Source organism: Octopus bimaculoides, chromosome 4 (genome assembly GCF_046866305.1).
Source record: "Octopus bimaculoides isolate indiv1 chromosome 4, ASM4686630v1, whole genome shotgun sequence".
Classification (NCBI taxonomy): Eukaryota; Metazoa; Mollusca; class Cephalopoda; order Octopoda; family Octopodidae; genus Octopus; species Octopus bimaculoides.
The window spans coordinates 116,111,438-116,138,333 of NC_142931.1; the positions used below are offsets into that span (position 1 = coordinate 116,111,438).

At 38.8% G+C, this 26,896-nt stretch overlaps 1 protein-coding gene across 2 annotated transcripts in view; it reads right to left on the bottom strand.

Annotated features, from left to right (window-relative positions):
- Positions 1 to 26,547, bottom strand: part of LOC106872128 (alkylglycerol monooxygenase) — a 32,965-nt gene extending 6,418 nt beyond the window's left edge. The window contains exons 1-8 of one of the 2 annotated variants that reach the window (XM_014918998.3): positions 26,120 to 26,547; positions 18,876 to 19,003; positions 14,325 to 14,476; positions 12,466 to 12,569; positions 11,208 to 11,303; positions 9,475 to 9,607; positions 6,814 to 6,893; positions 2,598 to 2,717 (exon numbers count right to left, since the gene is read on the bottom strand). In XM_014918998.3, the coding sequence (XP_014774484.1) occupies positions 2,598 to 2,717; positions 6,814 to 6,893; positions 9,475 to 9,607; positions 11,208 to 11,303; positions 12,466 to 12,569; positions 14,325 to 14,476; positions 18,876 to 19,003; positions 26,120 to 26,245 (939 nt within the window). In that variant the 5' untranslated portion in view covers positions 26,246 to 26,547. The remainder of the gene's footprint in view (positions 1 to 2,597; positions 2,718 to 6,813; positions 6,894 to 9,474; positions 9,608 to 11,207; positions 11,304 to 12,465; positions 12,570 to 14,324; positions 14,477 to 18,875; positions 19,004 to 26,119) is intronic. The other variant, XM_089351207.1, reaches the window with a different exon arrangement.
- Between the last annotated feature and the right edge of the window lie 349 nt (positions 26,548 to 26,896).

The window sequence follows — 26,896 nt, forward strand, 5'->3', positions numbered from 1 at the left end:
CATCAGGTGTTGTTATACATCGCTGGTCACAATGCGCTTCGCATTGTTTTAGCCTTCAAATGACACCACCCCACTGGCTAAGCGAGCAGGCCAACATTTAGAAACAGGAAGAAAAAGTGAGAGAAAGTTGTGGTGAAAGAGTACAGCAGGGTTCACCCCGCCCCCCTGCTGGAGCCTCATGGAGCTTTAGGTGTTTTTCGCTCAATAAACACTCACAACACCCAGTCTGGGAATTGAAACCATGATACCATAAACTAATCTTCCCCAGTGGAAGAAGTCAATTTTCATCCGGATAAATATAATATAATATATGGAGAAAGCCTTTGACAGGGTCCCCCGATCCCTTATCTGGTGGTCAATGAGGAAACTTGGGATAGAAGAATGGCTAGTGAGAGCTGTGCGAGCCATGTACAGAGATGCGGCCAGTAAGGTGAGGGTTGGAAATGAGTACAGCAATGAATTCCGGGTAGAGGTAGGGGTCCACCAAGGTTCCGTCCTCAGCCCCCTATTATTTACCATAGTCCTCCAGGCAATCACAGAGGAGTTCAAGACAGGTTGCCCCTGGGAGCTCCTCTATGCTGATGACCTTGCCCTAATTGCGGAGTCACTATCAGAACTAGAGGAGAAGTTTCAGGTGTGGAAGCAAGGTCTAGAATTGAAGGGCCTTAGAGTCAACCTAGCTAAAACCAAAATCCTAATAAGTAGAAAGGTAGATAAAACACAAACCCCTTCAGGTAGATGGCCCTGCTCAGTATGTAGAAAAGGAGTAGGTAGTAACTCTATAAGATGTACCCGGTGCAAGCTATGGACACATAAGAGGTGCAGCAACATCAAAGGCAGGTTAACTAGCAAGTTAGTTTTTGTTTGTGGCAGATGTTCAGGTGCAATAAAGACTGCAAACAAACAGGAAACAACTTCTATCTCATTCCAGGGTGAAAAACTAGAGGTAGTCGATAGCTTCCGCTATCTGGGCGACCAAGTTAGTAGTGGGGGTGGGTGCGCTGAAAGTGTAGCTGCTAGAATAAGAATAGCCTGGGCAAAGTTTAGAGAGCTCTTACCCCTGCTGGCGACAAAGGGACTCTCACTCAGAGTAAAAGGCAGACTGTATGACGCATGCGTACGAACAACCATGCTACATGGCAGTGAAACATGGGCTGTAACTGCTGAGGACATACGTAAGCTCGCAAGGAATGAAGCCAGTATGCTCCGTTGGATGTGTAATGTCAATGTGAATACCCGTCAGAGTGTAAGTATCTTGAGAGAAAAGCTGAACATTAGAAGCATCAGTTGTGGCGTGCAAGAGAGACGATTGCGCTGGTATGGACATGTGGTGAGAATGGAGGAGGATAGCTGCGTGAAAAAGTGCCACACCCTAACAGTTGAGGGAACCCGTGGAAGAGGTAGGCCCAGGAAGACCTGGGCTGAGGTGGTGAGGCAAGACCTTCGTACATTGGGCCTCACCGAGGCGATGACTACGGACCGAGACCTTTGGAAATGGGCTGTGCGTGAGAAGACCCGGCAAGCCAAGTAAGATCGTTGCCAGTGCCCCTGGACTGGTTCTTGTGCGGGTGGCACATGAGATGCACCATTTTGAGCGTGGCCGTTGCCAGTACCGCCTGACTGGCTCCTGTAGGATTTTCGAGCGAGATCGTTGCCAGTGCCCCTGGACTGGCTTGTGCGGGTGGCACATAAAAGACACCATTTCGAGCGTGGCCGTTTTCGTGCGGGTGACACGTAAAAGCACCCACTACACTCTCTGAGTGGTTGGCGTTAGGAAGGGCATCCAGCTGTAGAAACTCTGCCAAATCAGACTGGAGCCTGGTGTTGCCATCCGGTTTCACCAGTCCTCAGTCAAATCGTCCAACCCATGCTAGCATGGAAAGCGGACGTTAAACGATGATGATGATGATGATGAGGACTGGTGAAACCGGATGGCAACACCAGGCTCCAATCTGATTTGGCAGAGTTTCTACAGCTGGATGCCCTTCCTAACGCCAACCACTCAGAGAGTGTAGTGGGTGCTTTTACGTGTCACGAAGGCCAGTCAGGCGGTACTGGCAACGGCCACGATATATATATATATATATATATATATGTATGTATAGATGCAGGCGTAGTTGTATGGTAAGAAGCTTGCTTCCCAATGACATGGTTCAGGGTTCAGTCCTATTGCATGACGCCTTGGGTGAGTGTCTTCTACTATAGCCACAGGCTGACCAAAGCCTTGTGAGTGGATTTCGTAGACGGAAACTGAAAGTAGTCTGTTGCATATAGGTAAATATGTGTGTGTGTGTGTATATATATATTCACATCCTTCCAAGATTACATTTGCTACTACCCCTACACACCATATCCCTGACCTCACCACCTTTCATCTACCTGTTGTTCATTTCCCTCCCTTTTTATATATTATATCTGAAATTAGATGCCTAAAACATCTTTGAAATGTAGTTTACTACTTAATCAGAGTATATTTGGGACTAAACAACTACAACAACATGAATACTTAAGTTAATATCTTATTTTTTTCCTACTAAAAATGGAAAACCAAATCATTTACACCAAACTTCATTTCTGCCTAAATCTAAAATACTTACCTCAGGTATGTGGCAATCTTTTGGGTCTTGTCCTGGAACCCATGCTGGGCCTCTTAATAGAACACTCAAGAGGTTTCCTCCTTGTCGCCATTTCTTCCAAAGGTGCTTCCAATAGCAAAGCTATATGTAAATATAAAGAGATAATTAATTACTAAGAATATGAAAAAAAAAAAAGCAAAACAAAGCAAAATGGAAAAATTAGCTGTGTGGTTAAGAAACTCACTGTGCAAACATATGGTTTTGAGTTCACTTCCGTTGCATGGCACCTGGGCTGATTTGTGCTTTGTGAGGTGAATTTGGTTGATGGGAACTAGTGTAGCAAGCCCATTGTGTATGTGTGTGTGTGTGTGTATGTGTGTGTGTGTGTGTGTGTGTGTGTGTGTTTATTGTTAACTTTTGGAAAGGAGAGTACTCAATATCATAGTAGAGATTAATGATATATTTTATTTTGGTTGAATCATTCTCTTGCTTCTCTAAGTATCACCTCAGAGTAGCAAGAGAGTGATTTGGACCAAAATTATATACATATATATATATATATATATATATATATATATATATAAATATATAGTTTTAGGGAAAAGAACCAAGGTTCATGAACTCATCGATGAAAATCCACTGTCACATATAGAAAAATTAATAATTAAAAGCACAATAAATGAGTATAATATAATAAAAAGTAAATATCATAAGATACAGATAATAAAATGACTACACGTGTTTCATAACTAATTTTCAAATAGAAAGGAAATTTAAATCGATTAAAATCAATTAAAATTATCGAAAATAAATTCTATTCAAAAATATATATATATATATGTGCAGGTGTGATTCTGTTGTAAGAAGTTTGTCTCTCAACAACATGGTTCTGGGTTCAGTCCCACTGTGTGGCACCTTGGGTAAGTGTCTTCTGCTATAGCCTCGGGCTGACCAAATCCTTGTTAGTGGATTTGGTAGATGGAAACTGAAAGAAGCCCATCGTATATATATATGTATATATCCATGTGTGCGTATTTCTGTGTCTGTGTTTGTCCCCCTCCACTGCTTGACAACTGTTAGTGGTGTGTTTACATCCCCCTCACTTAGTGGTTCAGCAAAAGGGACCGATAGAATAAGTACTAGGCTTTAAAAAAATAAGACCTAGGGCTGATTTGTTTGACTAAAACCCTTCAAGGTGGATCCCCACCATGGCTACAGTCAAATGACTGAAACAAGTACAAAATAAAAGATATATATGTGTGTGTTTGCATGTGTGTGTGAGTATGTGTGTGTTTGTGTATATATATGTGTGTGTGTAAGTATGTATGTATGTATGTGTTTCTTTCCTCTTTTACTTGTTTCAGTCATTTGACTGTGGCCATGCTGGAGCACCGCCTTTAGTTGAGCAAATCGACCCCAGGACTTATTCTTTGGAAGCCTAATACTTATTCTATCGGTCTCTTTTGCTGAACCGCTAAGTTACGGGGGACGTAAACACACCAGCATCGGTTGTCAAGCGATGTTGGGGGGACAGACACAGACACATAAACACATATATATACATATACATATATATATATATACGACGGGCTTCTTTCAGTTTCCGTCTACTAAATTCACTCATAAGGCTTTGGTCAGCCCAAGGCTATAGTAGAAGACACTTACCCAAGGTGCCATGCAGTGGGACTGAACCCAGTACTATGTGGCTGGTAAGCAAGCTACTTACCACACAGCCACTCCTGCGCCTATGTGTGTATATATAATATATATATATTATACACACACACACACACACACACACATAGACATAAGCCTTGTCAAGCACCAGTCACTGATGTTACCCTTGACTGAACCAATGAGATTGTTTTCTGGTCAAAACTCAGGTACTCAGTTAAAAACAAATAAGCACTGAGTCCACTGAACCAATGGCTTTATAAGGGAATCAACCAACTGGAACAGTGGAAAACTGACAAAAACAAGTTACCAAGTCCTTTAACAACAATAAAATGAGAAAATCAACCAACCAGAGCACTGGATCTCAACTAAATCAAAATGTTTAACAAATAAATGATGTCACCAGGAAGTCAACTAGCCAGAATGCTGGACTTTGCAAAAACAAAAATATTTGACCAAGACATTCATGACATATTAAGGTGGCCAGCCAAATGGAGAAAAACAATCAGAACTCGATCCTTTACCATAAAACACACACACACACACACACACACAAGCACACATATATATACACACACTCACAAAGCAATTTTAATGTAAAATATTTTGAACTCTTACGACAGAAATTGCCCCCAAATTTTTTTCTTTCCCTCTATTTTTTTCTCTTACTCTTTTTAAAAAGTTCATTGTATCTAATTGTTAATATAACTCAATATTGCTGGACTTTCAGTCATGTGACTGTTATGAACTTAATTGAACATTTGAACTTATTTTAATGTCTATCTCCCTCGAGACTTTAAACTTTCCTAAATTCTTTTCTTATTCATATCTTTATTTTTGTCATTGATAAACAAAACATTATCAAAACCGGTTTGGTATTTGAATAAATCTGTTACAAAATTTTAAAATAATCACATGTTTTAGATTCAGGTGCATTTTGAAACTCTGAAACAATTTCTCATATATCATCATCATCATTCAACGTTCACCTTCTATGCTGGCATGGGTTGGATGGTTTGACAGGAGCCAGCCAGGTAGAAGACTACAGCAGGCTACTGTGTCTGTTTTGACATGGTTTTTATGTCTGGATGCCCTTCCTAACACTAACTACCTTGCAGAATGAACTGAGTGCTTTTACATGGCATATATGTGTGTGTAAAAAGCATCCAGCACACTCTGTCAAGTGTTTGGCCTTAGGAAAGGCATCCATCTACAGAAATCATGCCAAAGCAGACATAGGACCTGGCGGAGTCCTCTGGGTCATCTCTTCTTGTCAAACTGTCCAACATATATACTGTTGAAGGTTTTTTGAACTGTGATATTTGCCTTGAGAAAGCATGACTTATAGGCATATAGTGCTTGAAAAACACAGTTACTGTCTGAATAAATAGGTATACATTGATTGTTGGTTAACTCGTTGAACTAAAGGTTCATCTCAATCATCACATTGTGTAGTGTATTCAGTTAAGACGCTGAACTCTCACTGACTCAGTGAACCTAGAAATAAATAGGTACAATATGGAGCTAGAATGCACCATTGTACCAGGAGCACAGTACAATTAACAATCCATTTATTAGCTTGCAGTACTGAATTGAGATCTTTATTTTTTGACTCAGAAAATGTAACAGGACACTGGTAGCTTCTCAAGGTAAACTTTGAAGACTTCATCTGGATAATTTTTATGCAATGTTATGTACTATGCTGTCTTATGCTGATATAAATAAAATAAATGCGCCCTTTTAAAGCCTAGCCAGGCTCATGGGCCCGGTTTCCCGGTTTCAATGGCATATGTATTCCCCGCTGGACAGGACGCCAGTCCATCGCAGCGTTACTCATTTTTGCCAGCTGAGTGGACTGGAGCAACGTGAAATGAAGTGTTTTGCTCAAGAACACAACACATCGCCTGGTCCAGGAATCGAAACCACAATCTTACAATCATGGTGCTGACACCCTAACCACTAAGCTATGTGCCTCCACTTATGCTGATATAGTTACATATAACAGTTGACTCAGTAGATATCACACAAGGTTATCCACCATCTTCCCAACAACAATAACTTTGGTCACTTTTTTTAATTAAATATCTTTACCACCTGTGGACATGCTTATAAAATCAAAAACAACTTAGTACCCATGATATTCAGGATCTTTTTTCATGCTCAGAAATATCACAGTATACAATAAAACACCTCACATCAGTTGTCAGCTGTCAGAACACTGCATCCTTCAAAAATTTCATGTTTCCTAAAATTCATCAATACTGTTCTTGACATGCATATGCACCCTTTCCTTTCCGTGGTTCTTTTGTTGTTCACTTTTCTGTCCTTTTGTGTTTTATTCTGTGTACTATGCATGTACTTCTAGCTTTCATTACTGTCTTTCATTACTCGACTTATTGCTGCTTTCTGTTCCCCTTCTTTTATCCTTTTCTGACAAGTTGTAGTGCATGTGAGCACTGTATACAACAGGCTCATTATTATTTTTTTTTAAACTTTGAGAGTATGGTATGTTACAAGTTGATAGAAATGACAGATTTTCATATTGCCACAAAGAAACACTTACCTGTACTTTAAAAGGTTCAAAAGTGTTGATGGGTGAAACCAGACCAAAAATCACCTCTTCTTCCTCAGCTTGAAAAGTCCCTGTGCATGAATATCAGTTAAAAACATATGTATATAGACATAAATTCATACTTATATTAATGAGGTCAAGCTTTTTTTATCAGGAAGTATTTTAAACATTTTCATCTATCGATAGGTATGTAAACCCATTTATGCATTCAGTACTTTTAATAAACTGACATAAGTTATTAAAATTGCACATGTTGATAGAGTATCTCTACTTCTATAGTAACTCTTTTACCTATTCTTCTTCATTGCCTGAAAATAATGAGTCGCAAGCAGAAGCGACATTCCTTCATTTAATTCTTGAAAAAGGTGGGTTGCAGGCTGTCTGATATCCACAAAAGGCTATAGTTTGTTTATGGAGATAACATTATTAACAAGAGCAAAGTACATCGATAAATGAAGTTTAAACTCTTTAGCATTTAAATCAGCTGTATCCAGCAACAAATATTTTACCTGTTTTATGTTCAAACCAGCTAGATCCAACTTCTCTCATCTATCCTACAATGTCATTCTAAAATTATACAGTCACACCATCAAAATATTGAAGGTACGAGATTATGCAAGATTAATTCAAAACAATGTGAATAAATAAGCATTACACTTGACAGAATGAAGGCTTAGTGGTTAGGGTATTCAGTTCATGACCGTTGGGTTATGAGTTCTATTCCTGGTGGTGTCTTCTATCCTTGAGCAAGACACTTTATTTCATGTTGTTCCAGTCCACTCAGCAGACAAAAATGAGTAGTACCTGGATTTCAAAATGGTTGATATTTTCTTCAAACTTTGCTTTTATTACATTTATTCAAACACCAAAGAATCCCTCTCAACACATGGCTATGATGCTCTCCCACTACTCCTGCTCATGATCAGAGACACACATATTGTCAGCCACTAAGGGACATGCTTAAGTGGTTAAAGTCAAGCAAATCTGCGATATCGAACAGAATATTTGCTATAATGATATTTCTGCTTCAGCAGCTCGGTACTGAATCAGTCTGAAATGTAATGGAAAATAGGTCAGTTTCAGAACATTGATGTCCAGGTCACAAAAGCAAAGTTTGAAAGGGAATAGTAGCCATTTCCTTCTGTTTCTAGATAGAAGCAAATAACACTTACTGATCAAAGACAAATAATAATAATAATAATAATAAAAAAATAAAATGTTTGTTACATGGTATTATTCACTTGGTTATATTGGCATCTAGTATGTTCATTGATGTTCCTCACTGTAGTTTTCAGTGGAATTTAACCCTTTAGTAGCCAGATTATTCTATCAAATGTAATGCTTATTTACCCACAATATTTTGAATTAAATATGCATTATCTCATAGTTTTGAGATTTTGATGTTGTGGTTATTTATTTCCAGAATGTGAAAGGGTGAACCTGGCTGATTTGAATATAAAAGAGGTAGAATATTTGGGCTAGGATGAGAAACAAATCTTTCTCTGGAAGGGTTAATAGTTTGTAATCAGTCAACAGTGGTCCAGTGTCCTAATGCCAAAGGCACTTGCTTCTAGCAGGCTCAGTGTATCTAGCTGTAAATATGCACCATGGAAAATTACAAGGAGAATGAGCACTGTATAATTTAAAATTGTTTTGTTAGCATTCTATGCTTACTTAAAGGTATTCTGCTGGCTGAAAGAGTGAAAATAATACGTTGTCTTATAGTTAGCTTGAAATAAAGATTGACTGTTATGTAAACCTCCTCGAGAAGGCTGGAAATCAGAGCATTTTCCAATCAATGTTGGATGTAGAGGGTTTGTTGGACACAGTGTGAGACGACTGTTGTTATCGTTAGGCCTAACTCATCGTAAGGTAAATACCACCATGACCAATATCCTAACTACAGTGGAGAAGGCTAGCCACTGGATTTGGTTAAAAAAGAGACGATGAGTGATGGCGAGAGAAATATTGAGCTTTATTTAATAACCAATTGATCTAGCAACCGGGGCCTCATATCAGTGAGTGGGGCTGGTGCACATTGATGGCGTCGAGAGGTAGGCCCCGAAACAGCGTGCATTCTCTCCTGATAACCCCATACATTTGCTGGCTTCTGATATGTGGAGTTCTTGACTGGTAGCACCACTTGCATATGCGAGTTGTTTGCAAGACATGCTTGTAATGAATCTAGGCATTAATTCTGATTCAGAATGCATGTAGAGGCTAATATGTAATAGTGCATTCGATATTAACCTTTTAACATTCAGATTACCCTGCCAGTTGTTATGTTTATTTCCCGACATTGTTTTGAATTAATCATGCATTCTCTTGTACGATCACAATGATGTGATAGTTTACTTTTAGAATGACATTGTAGGCTAGGTGTGAGAGATCAAATGTGGCTAGTTTGAACATAAAACAGGTAAAATATTTGGGCCTAAAATAGCCAGTTTGAAAACTAAAAGGTCAGACACATCTGGCACAAGTGTTCACCCTACAATTGTTGGATTACTTACTCATTTGTAAGAGATTCCACTACCAATTTCCTTTCCAAAATTTTGAGAGTTCAAAGATGATCAATAGAAATATTTAGAAGAAAAAATAAGAAATAAAAATAAATGTAAATAAAAAAATGAAAATATTCTGAGAATTTACCAAATAATTTGTCCCAAATTATAAGGCTTCCACCATAATTTTTGTCAATACAATAAGGATTTCTTCCATGGTGAACTCTATGGTGACTTGGTGTGTTTAGAAAATATTCAAGTGGTCCAAGAGATCGAATATACTGAAATAAGGAATGATATAAATTGATTAATTATTTGCATAACATGAAGAAAATCCCAGAAGCACTACTTTTGGCCTAACCTGCTGGAATGTTCTCCAAAGCAAGATTTAGTATATTTACATACACATAATATATGTTCTTTCTGCTGTTTTTCTCCAGGAAACCTATGAACAAAGGCATTCCAGTAGTGACCAATCCATCTTTTTCCTATGTACAGAGAACCCAAGAACACATTATCCATTGTGTTATTTCCATAGTAGATAGTCAGATTCAAGGGGATTTGGCTGCTACATCCAGTAGTTTGAGCAACAACTTAAAGGCTCCCTTGTTAGCTCGACACAGTATGTAACATGATATTTATAGTGAAAGGTATAAGTAAATCTTCATGGGTTACTATCAAATCATCACATTTTGTATGTGGTAAGTTTTATAAGGTATCTCAACATGGGCATAACTATGTGGTTAAGCAGTTTTCTTTGCAACCATGTGGCTCTGGTGAACCTCACTATGTAGCACTTTGGACAAGTGTCTTTTGCTACGACATCAAGTTGACCAATACCTTGTGAATAGGATTTAATAAATAGAAACAGTGCAGTGGCCCATCACACACACACACACACACACACACACACACACACACACACACACACACACACACACACACACACACACACACACACACACACACACACACACACACACACACACACACACACAAGATATGCCTGGGAAATTATGCATTGTCCACCATATTCTCCAGACCTCACACCTACAGATTACCATTGCTTTAGAAGTTTACAAAATTATTTGAGTTGATACTGTGTGATAGATGTGAGTATCACCATCATACAAGTAGCGTTATTTTTTTAGTCTTCTGTGAAACATATCTGACCAAGGGGGCATCTAATTTTACTTGGAAACAGGTGAGGGTTGGTGACAGGAAGGATACCCAGCTGTAGAAAATCTGAAACAGGAAGAGCATTCAGCTGTAAAATCCCTTCTCATCTAACCCATACTAGCATGGAAAAATGAATGAATGAATGAATGAATGAATACTCTTTTACTCTTTTACTCTTTTACTTGTTTCAGTCATTTGACTGCGGCCATGCTGGAGCACCACCTTTAGTCAAGCATATCGACCCCGGGACTTATTCTTTGTAAGCCTAGTACTTATTCTATCGGTCTCTTTTTGCCGAACCGCTAAGTTACAGGGAAGTAAACACACCAGCATCGGTTGTCAAGCGATGTTGGGGGGAGAAACAGACACACAAACATATACACACGCATACATATACATATATACGACGGGCGTCTTTCAGTTTCCGTCTACCAAATCCACTCACAAGGCTTTGGTCGGCCCGAGGCTATAGTAGAAGACACTTGCCCAAGATGCCACGCAGTGGGACTGAACCCGGAACCGTGTGGTTGGTAAGCAAGCTACTTACCACACAGCCACTCCTGCGCCTGTAGTAAAAATACTGTGTAGTAAAATACAAATTTCTGACAATAATTGAATATTTATCAATGAAAAGGTTAAGAAGCCGGTAGGATGTTTCTTGCTTCAAAGAGGAAAGTTTTATAATTGTAATGAATGACTTACTTCTGTGTGAATCCAAAACTGGTAAAGCAGATTTAATTGCTCATGTACCATATATATAGATACTGGGATAAATAATGCCATCGGAGTATAGAACGCCTGTATGAGAAAAAGAGTAAAACATAGATAATAATATTTAAGAAAAAACTAATACTTATGTGTTACATTGTCATAACATTTAAGACTCAACTCAGGTCTATGGTAGAAATCACTTGCTCAAGGTGAGGCTTAGTGGGACCAAAACTACAACACCTTGATTATAAGGCAAATTACCTAATCACTAAGCTATGCAACAGCACTCAGAGTTGTTGGCAAATAGATTCTTCAGTCCTCCTTTCAAGTTTGCTCTTTAGGAGAAGACAAATAAAACGATGTTGGAATTGAACTAATAAATAAATGCAGGGATTATAGAAAAAAATATTAATGGAATGAAGGCTTTTGTTTTTGTCTCAAAGTAAAAACTTCTGGAAGCAATTAACATTTGAAATGCTATGTTTGCAGAAAAATGTGTAGGGTTGAGGAAGGAAAGGTGCTTATGGGGTAGGGAACATAACTGACTATAATCACATTGAAGATAACAATGATGATGGTGGTAATGGTGGTGAAGGTAGTGATGGTGGTGATGTTAGTGATAGTGATGATTGTACATATAGAAGTGGAGGTTGCAGTGGGGGTGATTATAATATTGGTGGTGGTGGTGGTGGTGGTGATGGTGGTAGTACTGGTGGGTATACTGGCGGCGAGCTGGCAGAAACGTTAGCACACCTGGCGAAATGCTTAGCTGTATTTCGTCTGCCGCTACGTTCTGAGTTCAAATTCCGTCCAGGTCGACTTTGCCTTTCATCCTTTCGGGGTCGATTAAATAAGTACCAGTTATGCACTGGGGGTCGATATAATCGACTTAATCCGTGTTTGTCTGTCCTTGTTTGTCCCTTCTGTGTGTAGCCCCTTGTGGGTAGTAAAGAAATAATACTGGTGGTGCTGTTGTTGTTGTTGTTGATGCTGCTGCTGCTGATGATGATAAAGGTAGTGGCGGCAGTGGTGGTGATGGTGGATGGTGGTGGATGGTGGCAGTAGTAGTGATGATGATGATGATGATGATGATGATGACAAAGCTGGTGAGTGGTAATGATAGGGGAGGCAGTGGTGGTGGTGATGAGATGATGAGATGATGACGATGATGATGATAATGATGATGATGATGACTATAATGCTGAAGATTAAAACACTGAATTTAGTTGTACATCAGCCCTGTACCTACCCAACCACTGTAGACCTGAAAGACCGATTGTCTTGTTGCTGTTGAGAAGTTATAGTCTTCAGAACTGTGATGTACTTGGTGAGCAGACCATAGGATACTAGTCTCTGGAAAAATAAAAGACAAACAAGGGGGTTAGGAAATAACGAAAGAATGATCACAACAAATTAGGGTCACCATATAGTATTAAAATTGAGCTGTCAAAGTCATGTCTGTATGGAAAAGTGGACATAAATATGATGATGATGATGATGATGATGATGATGATGATGATGATGATGATGACGACAGTGGTGGTGGTGGTGGTAGTGAGGTTGATGATAATGATCATGATAATGACAACGAAGACGATGATGCTGATGATGCTGATGTGGTGGTGGTAGTTGGGGTGGTTATGGTGGTTGTGGTAGTAGAGGTGATGGTGCAACAGCTGGTGTTTGTGGTAGTGGTGGTGGTGGTAGTGGTAGCAGTGCTTGTGGTGGTGGTAGGTATGCTTGTAGTCATGATGATGATAATGATGGTGATGATGATAATGACAATGGTGATTTTGATGAAGATGATGATGATAATGGTGGTGGTGGTGGTGGTGGTGGTGGTGGTGGTGGTGGTTTTGGTGGTGGTGGTGGTGATGATGATGATGGCTTCTGGTTGTGATGGTGGTTGATGGAGCTTGTGTGGATCAGATAGAATTCATTGCGAAAGATTTTCTCTGATTAAATGCCCTTTGTTTTCCCAATTCTCACCAATTTCCAAGCAACGTGATGCTTTCTCCTGGCTAAGTATTTTTTTTTACAGAGGATTGGAAAACAAAGGACATTACTTCAATGATGATGATTTTCATTTATAACAATCATATGAAGTCAAGACAAGGAGACACACCCACCATCTTTCCAACAACAACTTAGACACCTTTTCAAGCTCCATATTCTTTTACTCTTTTACTTGTATCAGTCATTTGACTGTGGCCATGCTGGAGCACCACCTTTAATCGAATCAAATCGACCCCCAAGGACTTGTTCTTTGTAAGCCTAGTACTTATTCTATCGCACTCTTTTGCCGAACCGCTAAGTTACGGGGACGTAAACACACCACCATCGGTTGTCAAGCGATGTTGGGGGACAAACACAGATACACAACATATACACACACATACATATATATATATATATATATATATATATATATATATATATATATATATATATATATACACAAACATATATACGACGGGCTTCTTTCAGTTTCAGTCTACCAAATCCACTCACAAGGCTTTGGTTGGCCCGAGTGGATTTGGTAGATGGAAACTGAAAGAAGCCCGTCGTATATATGTATATGTATATGTATATATGTGTGTGTGTGTTTGTGTGTCTGTGTTTGTCCCCACAACGTCGCTTGACAACTGATGCTGGTGTGTTTACGTCCTTGTAACATAGCAGTTCGGCAAAAGAGACCGATAGAATAAGTATTAGGCTTACAAAGAATAAGTCCTGGGGTCGATTTGCTCGACTAAAGGCAGTGTTCCAGCATGGCTGCAGTCAAATGACTGAAACAAGTAAAAGAGTAAAAAGAGTATGCATACATCACGCACGCACACACGCGCACACACACACTCCCCCCCCCCCCCCCACTTATATAAAGTATCTGATAGACAAATCAGTAACGGTGTAGTTTCATATTTGTTAAATCTGTTAAAAATAGCAACAAAATCTCCCTCTTTAAAAGAGCAGGACACGTTTGATAATATGGGCCTGTGTTCACAGTCTGGAAAAACATTCATGAAATAATCACTTTAAAAAAGCAGAGTGCTGAGTCAGGCATGTTGGTATCAAAAGCAATAAAAATCTGAAAGCATCATACTTTACCATGTGCTAGACGATGGAACCAGTAGTAGGAAAAGTCAATGGCTAAAAGAGTAATTATCCAAGTATATGGTGAGTTCCATTCCAGTTTTACAATGTGGTAATTATTGTATACCCACTGGTAAATATTCAGAAATATAGACCTCAAAAAGATCCTGTAATTAATAATAATAATAATAAAAAACTTGAACATTATTATGAAACTATAATATCAAGTAAATGAATTAAAATCTTATCGTCTTTTTCCCTATTTGAAATCAATTTGCCAATTATACTTCAGTATGGTTAAAGGATTGTCATGTCATATACATAATTGTCCATTCCATTTGACTGTTAATTTTTAAATATGTTTTTCTATTTGTTATAAGTTTGTTTCCCAGCTATATGGTTCAGGGTTTAGGTTCAATCCCACTGTGTGGCACCTTGGGCGAGTGCCTTCTGCTATGGCTTTGGGCTGATTATGAGTGGATTTGGAAGATATAAGCTGAATGAAGTCTTTTGTATATATATATGTCATCATCATCATCATTTAACATCCGTTGTCCATGCTGGCATGGGTTAGATGGTTTGACCAGGGCTGGCATGCTGGAAGGCTGCATCAGGCTCCAGACTGATCTGGCATAGTTTTCTGCAGCTGGATACCCTTCCTAACACCAACCGCTCTGAGAGTGTAATGGGTGCTTTTACATGCCACCAGTATGGGTGCCATTTGTGTGACACCAGTATCTGTCACAGCTGTGATTTTGCTCAGCTTGATGGGTCTTCTTCTCAAGCGTAACATAATACCAAAGATCTTGGTCATTGCCTCCATGGGGCCCAATGCTTGAAAGGAACTCAGTCACTTTGCTTCCGTCAGGCCCAACACTCGAAAGGTGTTCTTTATGTGTCATGGGTACGGGCGCCAGTTATGTGACACCAGCATCAACCATGACTACAATTTCACTTGATTTGATGGGTCTTCTCAAGCACTGCATATCGCCAAAAGTCTCAGTCACTAGTCATTGCCTCTGTGAGGCTCAAAGTTTGAAGATCATGCTTCACCACTTCATCCCATGTCTTCCTGGGTCTACCTCTACCACAGGTTCCCTCCACAGTTAGAGAGCAACACTTCTTTACACAGCTGTCCTCGTCCATATGCATCACATGACCATACTAGCACAGTTGTCTTTCTTGCGCACCACATCTGATGCCTGTTATGCCTAACTTTTCTCTTAAGACGCTTACATTCTGTCAAACATGCACACTGATCTTTTGTAGTAAAGATCAGTGTGCATGTTGAACATGCACAAGAGATCTTTTGTAGTTAAGATTGTTTGCCAACACAACATGGCAGTCTCGGTCTAGGACGAATGTTGCTGCAATTTAGCCCCAGGAGACATCGTCTCCAGCTGGCTATATGACATGATCTGTGTCCTTACATTTTTGAACAAGGGAATCTAGCACCCCCACTCAGCTCAAAACAATATCTGTGTATCGCGATTTCCGGGTTATTTCCTGTCATCAGCACAGAATAATGGGGCTAAATTACAGAAACATTCGTCCTAGACCGGGACTACCATGTTATGTTGGCAAACAGTCTTTACTACAAAGTACTGCTGCTGAATATCTCACATCTGAGATTTAAAAATAGTAATTTTCTAAGGGATCTTTTATTCTATGCATCTTTGAAGGTGCAAATCCAGGGGACAATTTGTCGATAAAATAAATGACAATGACTTCACCACTTTTAGCTTACTGATTTTCAGAAAAGTACAGACATAAGCAAATACACACACACACACACACACACACACAAATATGTATGCATACATAAATAATACATACATTCATACATATATACACCCATACACAAACATATATGGTGGACTTCTTTCAGTTTACCTTTACCAAATCCACTCACAAAGATTTGGTTGGCACTAAGGCTCTAGAAGAAGATATGAAATCACTGATCATCACCATAAGATAGTTGCTCAATCTTCTAGAAATACCAGCTAAATCTCTCACAAATCACACCCTACCATCTTAAAAGTAGGTGGATATATTGGACAATGTAGCCTTAGATATATAAAAAAACAGATCAGTCATGGCTAGAGTGTCTTTGATAATAGGTCTGCTCAGTCAGGGATAACTTGAGATTAAACAATAACAACAGAAGCATTGATGATATCTTTGGGTGTGACAATGGACTATTTTCTCTTTGATGCATATATAGGTTATAATATATATATAAAAAAAGGACCCTCTTTGGTCATAAATGACCATGGGATTGGACCAAGAAAGTTATCCTCTGAGGCACAAGTCCGGGTAAGGTTGTTTATAGAAGACTAGCAGTTTCCTATGTATATCAACCTTCCCTCTCCACAACACCAATGTTATCCATGGGAAAGGCAAAGGCTGATACAGCTTGGTACCAGTGATGTCACAACTCATGCCTGAGAATTGAACTCACTACCTCATGATTGTAAGCCCAATGCTTTAACCACAAAGCCATGTGCCTTTACTATTATAATATATAACCTATGTAAATTCCATTGAGGTTGACTTTGCCTTTCATCCTTTTGGGGTCGATAAATTAAGTACCAGTTGCATACTGGGGACGATCTAATCGACTGGCTCTCTCCCCCCAAATTTCGGGCCTTGTGCCTAGAGTAGAAAAGAATATGTAACCTATATATTTATATTATAAATGTGTACAAAGACCCAGAACATTATTAACCCTCTAGTATTTAAACTAGTATATCCAGCCAGAGTATTCTGCTTGTTTTATGTTCAAAGTGGCCTTATTTGGCCTCTTACACCGACCCTTCAATATCATTCTAAAAATTAACAGTTACCTCATCAGCATCTCAAAGCTACAAAAGATAATGTATGATAAACCCTTCAGCATTCAAATTACTCTGCTAAATGTAATGCTTAATTATTCATATTGTTTTGAATTATGTACTGTCTCATAGTTTTGAAATTTTAATGATGTTATTGTCTATTTTTAGAATGACATTGTAGGGTAGGGATGAGAGGTTCGATCAGGCCAATTTGAACATAAAACATGAGGAATATTTGGGCTGGTTTGGATATGGCAGGTTTAAATGCTAAAGGGTTAATTCAAAGCAATCATCATCGTCATCGTCGTCGTCATCGTCGTCGTCGTCGTCGTCGTCGTCGTCGTCGTCATCGTCATCATCATCATCATCATCATCATCATCATCATCATCATCATCATCATCATCATCATCATCGTTTAACGTCCGCCTTCCATGCTAGCATGGGTTGGACAGTTTGACAGGAGCTGGCCAGGCAGAAGACTGCACGTGACTTCTGTGTCTGTTTTGGCATGGTTTTTACTGCTGGATGCTGTTCCTAACACTAACCACTGTGAATAAAAAAAAGCATTAATTTTGACAGAATATTGTGAATGCTAAAAGGTTAAAGACCAATATCTAACTTCAGGTTTATTAGTTGAATACTAGCACTATGGATTCCTGTAATTCAGAAAGGATTACCATTTTAGCAAAACACTTAATGAGGGGCAACAAATTTCTGCAATTTGTGAAAAATTATTATGGAAACTCTTAACTAATGATATCTAGGCTAAAATTAATGAATTACAAGACTGGAAAGAAAGGGAAGAAAAACATATCAATTAACAGATTACTCACTGAAAAGAGTGGATAGCAAAATCATTTATGAGCTTAAATAAAATAAGTTGCAGTATTGAGTAGTATGGAGTTACTTCCCTTTAAGTTCTGAGTTCAAATTCTGACAGGCAAAACCTACTTTTCAGTTTTCTCGTGTTAATAAAGTAAACAGTAGCCAAGTATTGGGATTGATTGAATCAACTATACTCTCCTTGTTCCCCATATCTGTGTTTCTTGCACATATTATTATAATGAACTTATTGTATACAGTGCTCAGGTACATTACAACCTATCGGAAAAGGGTAAAAGAGGGGACAGAGAATGGCAATAAATCAAGTAAAGAAAGACAGTAATGATAGCTAAAAGCACATACATAATCCTTTCTACTCTAGGCACAAGGCCCGAAATTTTGGGGGAGGGGACCAGTCGATTAGATCGACCCTAGTACGCAACTTGTACTTAATTTATCGACCCCAAAAGGACGAAAGGCAAAGTCTACCTCGGCGGAATGTGAACTCAGAACATAAAGACAGTTGAAATAACTGCTAAGTATTTTGCTCGGTGTGCTAACATTTCATATTCCTTTATTGCCCACAAGGGGCTAAACATAGAGGGGACAACAAGGACAGACAAAAGGGGTTAAGTCGATAACATTGACCCCAGTGCATAACTGGTACTTAATTTATCGACCCCAAAAGGATGAAAGGCAAAGTCGACCTCGGTGGAATTTGAACTCAGAACGTAACGGCAGATGAAATACTGCTAAGCATTTTGCCTGGAATGCTAACGTTTCTGCCAGATCGCTGCCTTAAAGGCACATCCATAATACACAGCATAAGACAGGAAAGTGAACAGGAAGCAAGCAATTTTTGAAGGAAGCATTTTGGCAGAAATCAAGGTTCTATGAGTGAAAACTTACAATGGAATTCTTGATAATATTCCAGCACTGATTGAAGTGAGACCATCAGAAATTCGTACTTTCCCATGACCAAAGAGCAAGCTAATAAATGCTTCCACCAGGACAAAGGTTATGAAAACTGGTGATGCCTGTTGAAATAATTTATAGACGAAAATTATTATAAACAATTAAAGAAATCATAAAGAGAAATTCAAAACCTGAATATATATCACCATCATCATCAATGTCTGCTCTCCATGCTGGCATGGATTAGACGGTTTGATTGGACGAGCCGGAGAGCAGCACCAGGTTCCAGTCTGATTTGGCATAGTTTCTACAGCTGGATGCCCTTCCTAACACCAACTACTCCAGGAGTGTAATGGGTGCTTTTACACACACAGACACAGACACATACACACACACACCTGCTGAGTATCCTGTCATTGCTGGGTAATTTTCACAGCAAAATACCTTGACAGACTTTTGGAATAGCACACCCTCATAAGTTGTTTTTTTCCCATTTTGAAGGGGATTTTTCAGATTTTTTACCACTATACTTTTGAAATGATAGGGGAAGCTTTTTATGAAAAAAGTTTTGAAAATTTATGACCCCTCCCCCTCCCCACTACCCTTCTGGACTTAGTTTGTCAAATTTTTGTTTGCACTACACACTTAAAAAACAAGTGAAGTCATCTGTTCTGAAAAAAAAAAAAAATGAAAATTTATGTATTTTTCAACCTTCCTCACTCAGTACCAATTTTGGACAACTTTGAAATTAAAAAAAAAAATTTTGGATATTGGCAATCATCATTGCAACAATCCCCTTTTTATTTTCTTTCCAACAGAAAATGAAATGTAATTTAAAAACAATAGTGAAATCCTTTTTAATATTTTCATTAACTCCACGTCTGCCATAAGTCCTAAAACTTTTGATTGAAAAATTATTTTTTAATCATAGTTCTAGAGTATGGACAGTCCAAATATGAAATTTGTTTCTGTTTATATTTTCAAAATAATTTTTAGACAAACATAGGAGTGGCTGTGTGGTAAGTAGCTTGCTTACCAACCACATGGTTTCGGGTTCAGTCCCACTGTGTGGCACCTTGGGCAAGTGTCTTCTACTATAGCCTCGGGCCAAGCAAAGCCTTGTGAGTGGATTTAGTAGACGGAAACTGAAAGAAGCCCATCGTATATATGTATATATATATGTATGTGTGTGTGTATATGTTTGTGTGTCTGTGTTTGTCCCCCCAACATCACTTGACAACTGATGCTGGTGTGTTTACATTCCTGTAATCTAGCGGTTCAGCAAAAGAGACCGATAGAATAAGTACTAGGCTTACAGAGAATAAGTCCTGGGGTTGATTTGCTCGACTAAAGGCGGTGCTCCAGCATGGCCACAGTCAAATGACTGATACAAGTAAAAGAGTAAAAGAGTAAACATGTGAGCGATTTAATGGAGATATAGCTGGTGTTTCTAGCATATCCCACGACCACCTGGTGCCTTCCTAGTTTCTTTGTAACTCGGACATGTATTGATGTTTTTCAATATTTTTCTCTCCACAAACACATTTATTTAGAAAAAAACGTGTGTTAAGCTAAGGAAAAATATTTTCCAGATATTTAGCTGTTTTTATCTCGCATTCAGAGTTTTCTGGTGAGAGCTTGATATTTTTTTATCTACTGTTTCAGGAGAAATCTTCACATGCACAAACATGTAGTGGTTTCAGGCCTGTAATAGTAATCAGTCCAAGCTATACTTTTCCAGTCTGTCATGTCCAAAGATGATTGTTAATTTACCTTTTCATACTTAAGGAAGGTTCTTCAACATGAAACCATTCAGTAACATGAACTGGCTGTTATGAAACCAAACTTATGATATTGTATGAATAATATCATATATACAATATGATATTGTATTAATAATAGTAGTGGGTAGCGATTTTCTTCACTACTTCAGGGAGTGACGATCCTGCCTGACATAAGTCCCGGGCTTAGCTGACTACAGCTGACTGTACCAGGTATGGGCCCCTATCCGGAGTGGAGCCCCGTAGGCGGTTTAGTGTTTGACTCGATACTCTTCTGGCAGCTCCTGCAACCAAGCTGGTGCCAAACGTAATGCCCTGCACTCCTTTGGACTATGTCAGCAAGGTCAAGAGAGGAATCCTGTGGCCATGCTGGGGTACTGCCTTGAAGAACTTTTAGTTGAATGAATTGACTCCTGTGCTTATTGTTTTGTTAAGTCTGATACTTATTCTGTTGGTCTCTTTTTGCTGAACCGCTAAGTTACAGGAATGTAAACAAACCAACACTGGTTGTCAAGTGATGGTAGGAGACAAACACAGGCACAAAGACACACCTACCCACAGGTTTCTTTCAGTTTCTGCCTACCAAATCCACTCACAAGGCTTCGGACAGCTTGAGGCTATAGTAGAAGACACTTGCCCAAGATACCACATAGTGGGACTGAACCCAGAACCATGTTGTTTGGAAGCGAGATTCTTATCATACACCTATGCCTGCACTGATATTATTGAAAAGAGAATGAGATTCAAGATACTGGGGAAGGCTGCTGCCGATGGCTGTGTCCATCACCTTTGAGATAATGGATAAATCTGTGTTAGTGTGAGTTGATAGAGTTGGAAGAGTTATCTTTCTTGGGAATAGAAAACACTATAGCAATGTTTCTGAATACTGGAATATATCTCAAAAGACAGAGAGATAGAGAGGAGAGAGAGAGGGGGAGAAATAGGAGAGAGAGGGAGAAAGGAGAGAGAAGAATTTGGTGAGGATATGTGATGTTCTAGCTGCCTTTTTAACTCTATCTCTCAACACTATTTTCAATATTTTTAACTGTTTTCAAAAGTTAAAATCTTTTAAACTATATTTTCAATATGGACACTGACAAAAAAATTATCAAACAGGCTAAATGGATACTACACTAAGAGGATACGAATGACCCTAAATGTGAAATGACAGCAACATATGACAAATAAATGCCTTTATGGAGACCTGTCAAAAGTTAGTGAGAAGATCAGGCAAAGGTAGCTGCGTGCATCGCCCAGTACTGGAGGCATCCAAATCAGTCTTGTGGAACCCACTTCATGGTGATATAAGAAGAGTAAAATGGCACACTTACATCAACAACTTGATGGCAGACATTGACCTGGGATGTATCCAGGACCTTGAGGTAGTGATAATGGACGGAAAAGTGTAGTGGGTGAAATTTGTTGCTGTTGCCTGGGTTTGAACCCGGTAATAATAATAATTCGATACTGAGTACTCCCTTTTCTTCCTCTTGTTTACACTTACATAAACATACCCACAATAATTGTTGTTGTTGCTTTCTTTTTGTGTGTGTGTATGTATTTATATATCTATGTAAGTATCATCATCATCATTTAACGTCCGTTTTCCATGCTGGCATGGGTTGAACGGTTTAACTGAAAATGTAACTCTGGCATCAGCCATGACTATGATCTCACTTGGCTTAACAGGTCTTCTGAAGCACAGTATATCACCAAAGTTTCTAGTCATCTGTCACTGTCTCCACGAGGCCCAAGAGTCAAATGGTGCTTTTTACATGCCACTGGCATGGGTGCCAGTTATGTGACACTGGATTCGCCGGGCCATGACTACAATTTCACTTGGCTTAATGGACCTTCTCAAGCATGGCATATCGCCCAACATTTGAAGGGTGCTTTTTATGAGCCAATTATGCAACACTGGCATTGGCCATGATTACAATCTCACTTGGCTTGATGGGTTTTCTCAAGCATGGCATATAGTCAATGGTCTCAATTACTAGTGATTACCTTTGTGTGGCTCAGTATTCAAAGATCATGGTTCATCACCTTGTCCCATGTTTTCCTTGGTCTACCTCTTCCACAGGTTCCCTCCACCATTAGAGTTCAGCACTTCTTCACACAGCTGTCCTCGTCTATACACATCTCATGACCATACTAGCACAGTTGTCTCTCTTGTACACCACATCTGATGCCTCTTATGCCCAACTTTTCTCTCAAGATGCTTATACTCTGTCACACATGCACACTGACATTATACATCCAGTGAAGCCTATTAGCTTTATTTCTTACAAGCCTATGTACATCACTGCCGTGTAGCATAGCTGTTCATACACAGTTATCATACAATCTGCCTTTCACTCTGAGAGAGAGAGAGAGACCCTTTGTTACCAACTGAGGTAGGAGCTCTCTGAACTTTGCCCAGCCTATTCTTATTCTAGCAGTTACGCTCTTGGAGCATCCACCTCTGCTACTAACTTGGTCACCTAGGTAATGGAAGCTATCAACTACTTTTAGTTTTCCCTGCTGGCATTTGACTGAGTCTATTTTCTGTACATTTTTAGAGTTAATTGTAACTGTGCACCTTCCACATACAAAATCTATTTTCTTTGTTAACCTTCTTCTGATATTGCTGCACCTTGTATGTGTCCATAGCTTACACCAGGTACATGTTATGGAGTTTCTACTTACACCTTTACTACAGATTGAGCAGGGCCATCTACCTGAAGGGGTTTGTGATTTGTCTGCTCTCCAACTTACTAAGATTTTGATTTTTGCTAGATTAACTCTAAGGCCCTTTGATTCTAGACTTTGCCTCCCCACTTGAAATTTCTTCTCTAGTCCTGGTAGTGATTTGGTTATAAGTACAAGGTCATCAGCGTAGAGGAGCCCCTAGGGGCAACCAGTCTTAAATTCCTCTGTTATTGCCTGGAGGACTATGATGAACAAGAAGGATCTGAGGGCCAATCCTTGGTGAATCCCTACTTGTACCCAAATTCCTTGCTATACTCATTGCTAACCTTAACCTTAATGACAACATTCCTGTACATAGCTTGTACAGCTCTCACCAACCACTCATTTATCCTTAGCTTCTGCATTGATCATCAGATAAGGGAGCAAGGGACTCTGTCAAAAGCTTTCTCTATGTTGACAAAAGCCAGGTACAGGAGTTTATTTTTAGCCAGATATTTCTCCTGCAGTTGCCTAACCAGGAATATAGCATCAGACATGCTGCTGTCTAGCACAAATCTGAACTGCATCTCATCTACACCAACTCTCTTCCTAATTAATTGAGCTATGACTCTTTCTGTGACTTTCATCACCTGGTCCAGCAATTTGATGCCTCTGTAATTATTCCTAAAGTGTCACCTTTGCTTTGTAGCTGTTGACTTATAATGCAGCTGCACCAATTGTTGGGTATGACTCCTTTGTGGACAACCTGATAAACTATATGGGTAACTAGGTTATATCCTACTCTGCCAGATATTTTGAGCATCTCAGTGGTGGTTCCTGATGGGCTGGGGGCTTTCCTTGTCTTCATATTCTTAAGTAAGCACACACACACACACACACACATGCACATACATATATACATACATACATACATACATGCATGGCTGTGTAGTAAGAAGTTTGTTTCCTAATCACATGGTCTTGGGTTCAGTCCCACTGTATGGCACCTTGGGCAAGTATCTTCCACTATAGCCTCTGGCTGACCAAAGACTTTGAGTGGATTTGGTAGATAGAACTGGAAGGAAGCTGTCACACACACACACACATTTGCATGTATTTGTGTGAGTGTGTGTGACTCCTTGTCTCAACATCATGTGATAGATGTAAATGAATGTCACTATGATGCATAAACGTTTCCAATCGTTTGTGAAGAACTTATCTGGCCACAGAAAAATCTAGCCTAATAAATTCCAAGTGACCCATGCAAGCATGGACAAGTGGGCATTAAAACAAGAATGTCAACGACGGTAGCAACGACGACGACGACGACGATGATAATATGTATGCATGTTGCTGTTATTTTCATTTTCAAAAGAATTAGAGAGAAAAAAAAAAGAACAAAAAAAAGTTTTTAAAATGTGGTTGTTCTTAGTTTTTGACACCAATTCTAAACAAGAGCAGAGAATTACATTTATGTATTTGTACCTTTTATAATTATCAAACACTTAACAGATTTATGGATTAACATAAAATGGTAAATCTGATAGTCATTTAAAAACGTTTTAAGATATTATTTGGACGAGACTATTTAAATAACTAGGTTTCTTTATGAGATTAATAACAATTTATTGGTTTTGAACTTATATTTTTGGCAATTCTTGTTCAATAAAAAATTCCTAATTAAATCTAATGTAATTTGCAGCATTTTAATTTAGGTTTAATCTGACGAATCTTAAATCCACCGGAAGTAACTCAGATTTGTGAGCAATAATCAAGAAATATACGTTAACAGAAAGAGGGTGTTGCTTTCAACTTATCAGTACAAAATTCATAAAGTATCAACTTACACTCCGTGTGTTTGTTTGCGTGTGTGGGTATGTGGGTGTGCGTTCTTACGTGCGTGCATGTGTGTGTGTATGTGTTAATGTAGGAATTCTTTATCTCTTATTTTTTTTTTTACTTGCTTCAGTCAGACTGCGGCTATACTGGAGCACCCTATTAACCTAAGTACTTGTTATTTCTTTCTCTCTTTCTTTCTTTTTTGCTTGAAGTCTGGTACTTATTGTGTATCGGTTTCTGTTGCTAGACCACTAAATTACTGGAGCGCAAACAAACCAACACCGATTTTCAAGCAAGCGATGTGCATGTAAGAAACGCACACACACACACACATACACACACACAACACACACACATACACACACACACACACAACACACACACCACACACACACACACACACACCTGACGAGTTGGCTTCTTTTGATGAGCCTAAGAAACTTTAGATATGGTCCCCGAATCAAATTATATGTATGTATGTATGTATGTATGTATGCATGCATGTAAGTATGTATGTATGTATGTATGTATGTATGTATGTATGTGATGAACTTCCGCACAGTTTCTGTCTCCATCATTCACTCACACGGCCTTGGGCTATAATAGAAAACACTTGCTCGAAGTAACATACGGTGGGAATGAATCTGAAAACATTTCCCTCACCCCCCCTTTTTTTGTCTTAAAAAGACATTTTTGAATCGTCTTTGAAATTTTTTTGTTTTTGTTTTTGTAACCTGAACTTTGGATTTACTGAACAAAGAGCCATGTTGAAAATAATTTCCCCTTTTTCGTGGGTATAAAACAGTGGGAACGTAAACGTGTTTTTGATGTGGCTATTGTTTATGTTGGTCACAGCGTTTAAGTAGTGGAATAATACATGAGAGATAGAGAACAAGAAGGAACAAGTGAACGAGAGAGAGAGAGAGAAAGAGAGAGAGAATTAGTTACCTCTTTTTCATATTCCGGGACATCTTCAGGATACTGAAAAGAAGTTTCGTTGGGAGTCACCAAATAAAACATACGCCTCAATTTACTCCCAGTTGGACTGAACCAAACCGACTGCAAACTCTCCATGTTTACTTCTTGTTCTGTCTTCTTACTTTGTTTACAATTTCTTTTGTGTCTTGGTGCGATCGGATGGTTAGAAAATAAAAGAAATAATAATAATAATTATATTTATAATAGTATTGTGTCTACAAATATTATTACTTATTATTGTCTAAGTACTACTATAATAAGAATTTTTGTTTTGTGCGATGCCTATCTTTTGCCTGGAACGGTTAGCTGAGACAATCTCCGCCCAGACCTACATTAGAATGAGCAAATGTAAATAAATTGTCGACTGCTAATTTTTTTACCCCCACTTCTAAATGTCCTTCCTTACATTACGTCATGACGTTGTGTCATAGTTTAAAAGATAATAACTCAGATTTCCTCTTGGTTTTACAATACACGTATTCATTTATTAATTTAGCTGATGATTAGAAATCTATAAACTCGTTCATGCACACGCATTTGTGTGATACTTTGTAAAGTTAGGTACAATATCCATTCAAACATTTTGGTGGGGAAAGCTGAAACTGTCGATTGATTAGCTATGTACTTGCATAGGTATTTGATTGGTGTTTATCTTATCGATCGTTGTAAGAACAAACAGTGATTCGAACTCAAAAGTACAGAATCGTAACTAAATATCGCAACATTTTGTCCAACGCTCTACCAATT